Raw genomic sequence first — 2,084 nt, forward strand, 5'->3', positions numbered from 1 at the left:
ATGGTTTTAGTTTTCTAAAGTCTGGGATAAGTGAAGAGGTACATTGACACATTGAAATAAACCATTTTCACAGTAACTAAACTGTTTATATGTAGCTAAAAAATATAAATCATTTTGCTTTTTGGTGGAAAGGCAGTTAAAATTCCCCACATTCCAATTACTTTATCAACCTATTACTAAATTAAAAATTAATTATATGTTCATATTTAGATGTTTTGCTTCTATGTATGTCTATGCGCATTGTGTGTCTCTTGCTTGAGGAAGCCAGAAGAGGGTGTCAGATGTATCCATCATACTGGATTACAGATAGTTGTGAGCTGCCATATAGAAGCTGGGTCCTTTGGAATAGAAAGCCAGGCTTCCTTGTAACCACTGAACTATCTCATTATTCTACTTTTTTTTTTTTTTTAGTTTGTTTTAAATTTAAGGTCTTCAGTTGGTTAGCTGATATTATTAATGGAGAACAGGACAGAAGTGACATGGTTTATCCTGCTGGGACTCACCAATGACCCACGTCTGCAGCTTCCTCTCTTCATCATCTTCCTCCTCATCTACACCATCACCCTAGTGGGGAACCTGGGGATGTTCATGTTGATTCTCTTGGACTCTCGGCTTCACACCCCCATGTACGTTTTCCTGAGTAATCTGTCCTTGGTGGACTTTTGTTACTCTTCAACAGTCACTCCCAAGGTCATAGCTGGATTCCTTACAGGAGACAAGATTATGTCTTACAATGCTTGTGCCTCCCAAATGTTCTTTTTTGCAAACTTTGCCAATGTGGAAAACTACCTTTTGGTTTCAATGGCCTATGATCGCTATGCAGCAGTGTGTAAGCCTTTACACTATGCCACCACCATGACAACACGTGTGTGTGCGTGTCTAGTCATTGGCTGCTATATCTGTGGTTTCCTGAATGCTTTTATCTATACTATGGATGCATTAAGTCTTTCCTTCTGTGAGTCCAATGTGGTCCATCATTTTTTCTGTGATGTTTTAGCAGTCATGATTGTATCTTGCTCTGATAGACATGTTAATGAACTGGTTCTTATTTATGTAGCCACCTTCAATATCTTTTTTGCTCTTATACTCATCTTAATATCCTACACATTCATTTTTACCAACATACTAAAGATGCACTCAGCTTCAGGATATCGTAAAGCTCTCTCTACCTGTGCCTCGCACTTCACTGCAGTGTCTATTTTCTATGGGACAGTCATATTCATGTACCTGCAGCCCAGCTCCAGTCACTCCATGGACATTGACAAAATCGCATCTGTTTTCTACACCATGGTCATTCCCATGTTGAACCCTCTGGTCTACAGCCTGAGGAATAAGGATGTGAAGAGTGCATTCACAAAGATTGTGTTGAGGTCAAGATAATGTTAATAGCTTGGATTTTAACTTTTTGGGATGCCAAACATCTGGATTCATTCCTCTAATATTAACTCTTAATACTGAATCTCATTTTGCACCCTTCACTGAATGCAGGAAATTGAAGTGACATCTTCACCTCTGTTTGCTGAAAAAGTTAACATGTTGTTTAGAAGAATAAAACATGAATAAAGTGACCATGATAAATTTAGATGAGCTTTTGAAAAACAATATTATTATATTATAATATTATATTATTGAATATTATAATATTTAATCCTTTTTCGTACAACATTATTTCTGTCACATGAATTCAAATCATTTTAAGTATATATACATAAAGAAGTCTGCTAAAGAGAAGACACACATAGGTTTCTTGTGAAGAATTATACAGATGGGAGTAAGAATTTTTTCAGAATAAAATGTTACATGGATTTGTTATATGCCTAGTTTTGTGTTCAGTTAATTGTGCTCATTCCATAGGGATATCCAGATGAACACAGCAAGCATTTAATGCTTACTTAATGACTAGAATATGAGGTTGTATTTAAAAGTAACACTTGAAACAAGTAGACTTAGATTATCTGTGTCAATTCTTATCACCTTCCAATCCATTGAGGGCTCACCTGGATAGAGCCAAAAGTCATTTACAGGGGAATTGCTGGGCTGGAGAGATAGCTCAGTGATTCAGAGCACTGTCTGCTCTTCCAAAG

General features: G+C 36.8%; 1 protein-coding gene across 1 annotated transcript; it reads left to right on the forward strand.

Annotated features, from left to right (window-relative positions):
* The first annotated feature begins 453 nt into the window (after positions 1-453).
* LOC110565868 (olfactory receptor 5B3-like) lies at positions 454-1,380 on the forward strand. Its single transcript, XM_021663640.1, has one exon. It carries the CDS (start codon positions 457-459, stop codon positions 1,378-1,380), a length of 924 nt encoding a protein of 307 aa, XP_021519315.1. The 5' UTR covers positions 454-456.
* The last annotated feature ends 704 nt before the right edge of the window (positions 1,381-2,084 follow it).

Source organism: Meriones unguiculatus, chromosome 1 (assembly GCF_030254825.1).
Source record: "Meriones unguiculatus strain TT.TT164.6M chromosome 1, Bangor_MerUng_6.1, whole genome shotgun sequence".
Lineage (NCBI taxonomy): Eukaryota > Metazoa > Chordata > Mammalia > Rodentia > Muridae > Meriones > Meriones unguiculatus.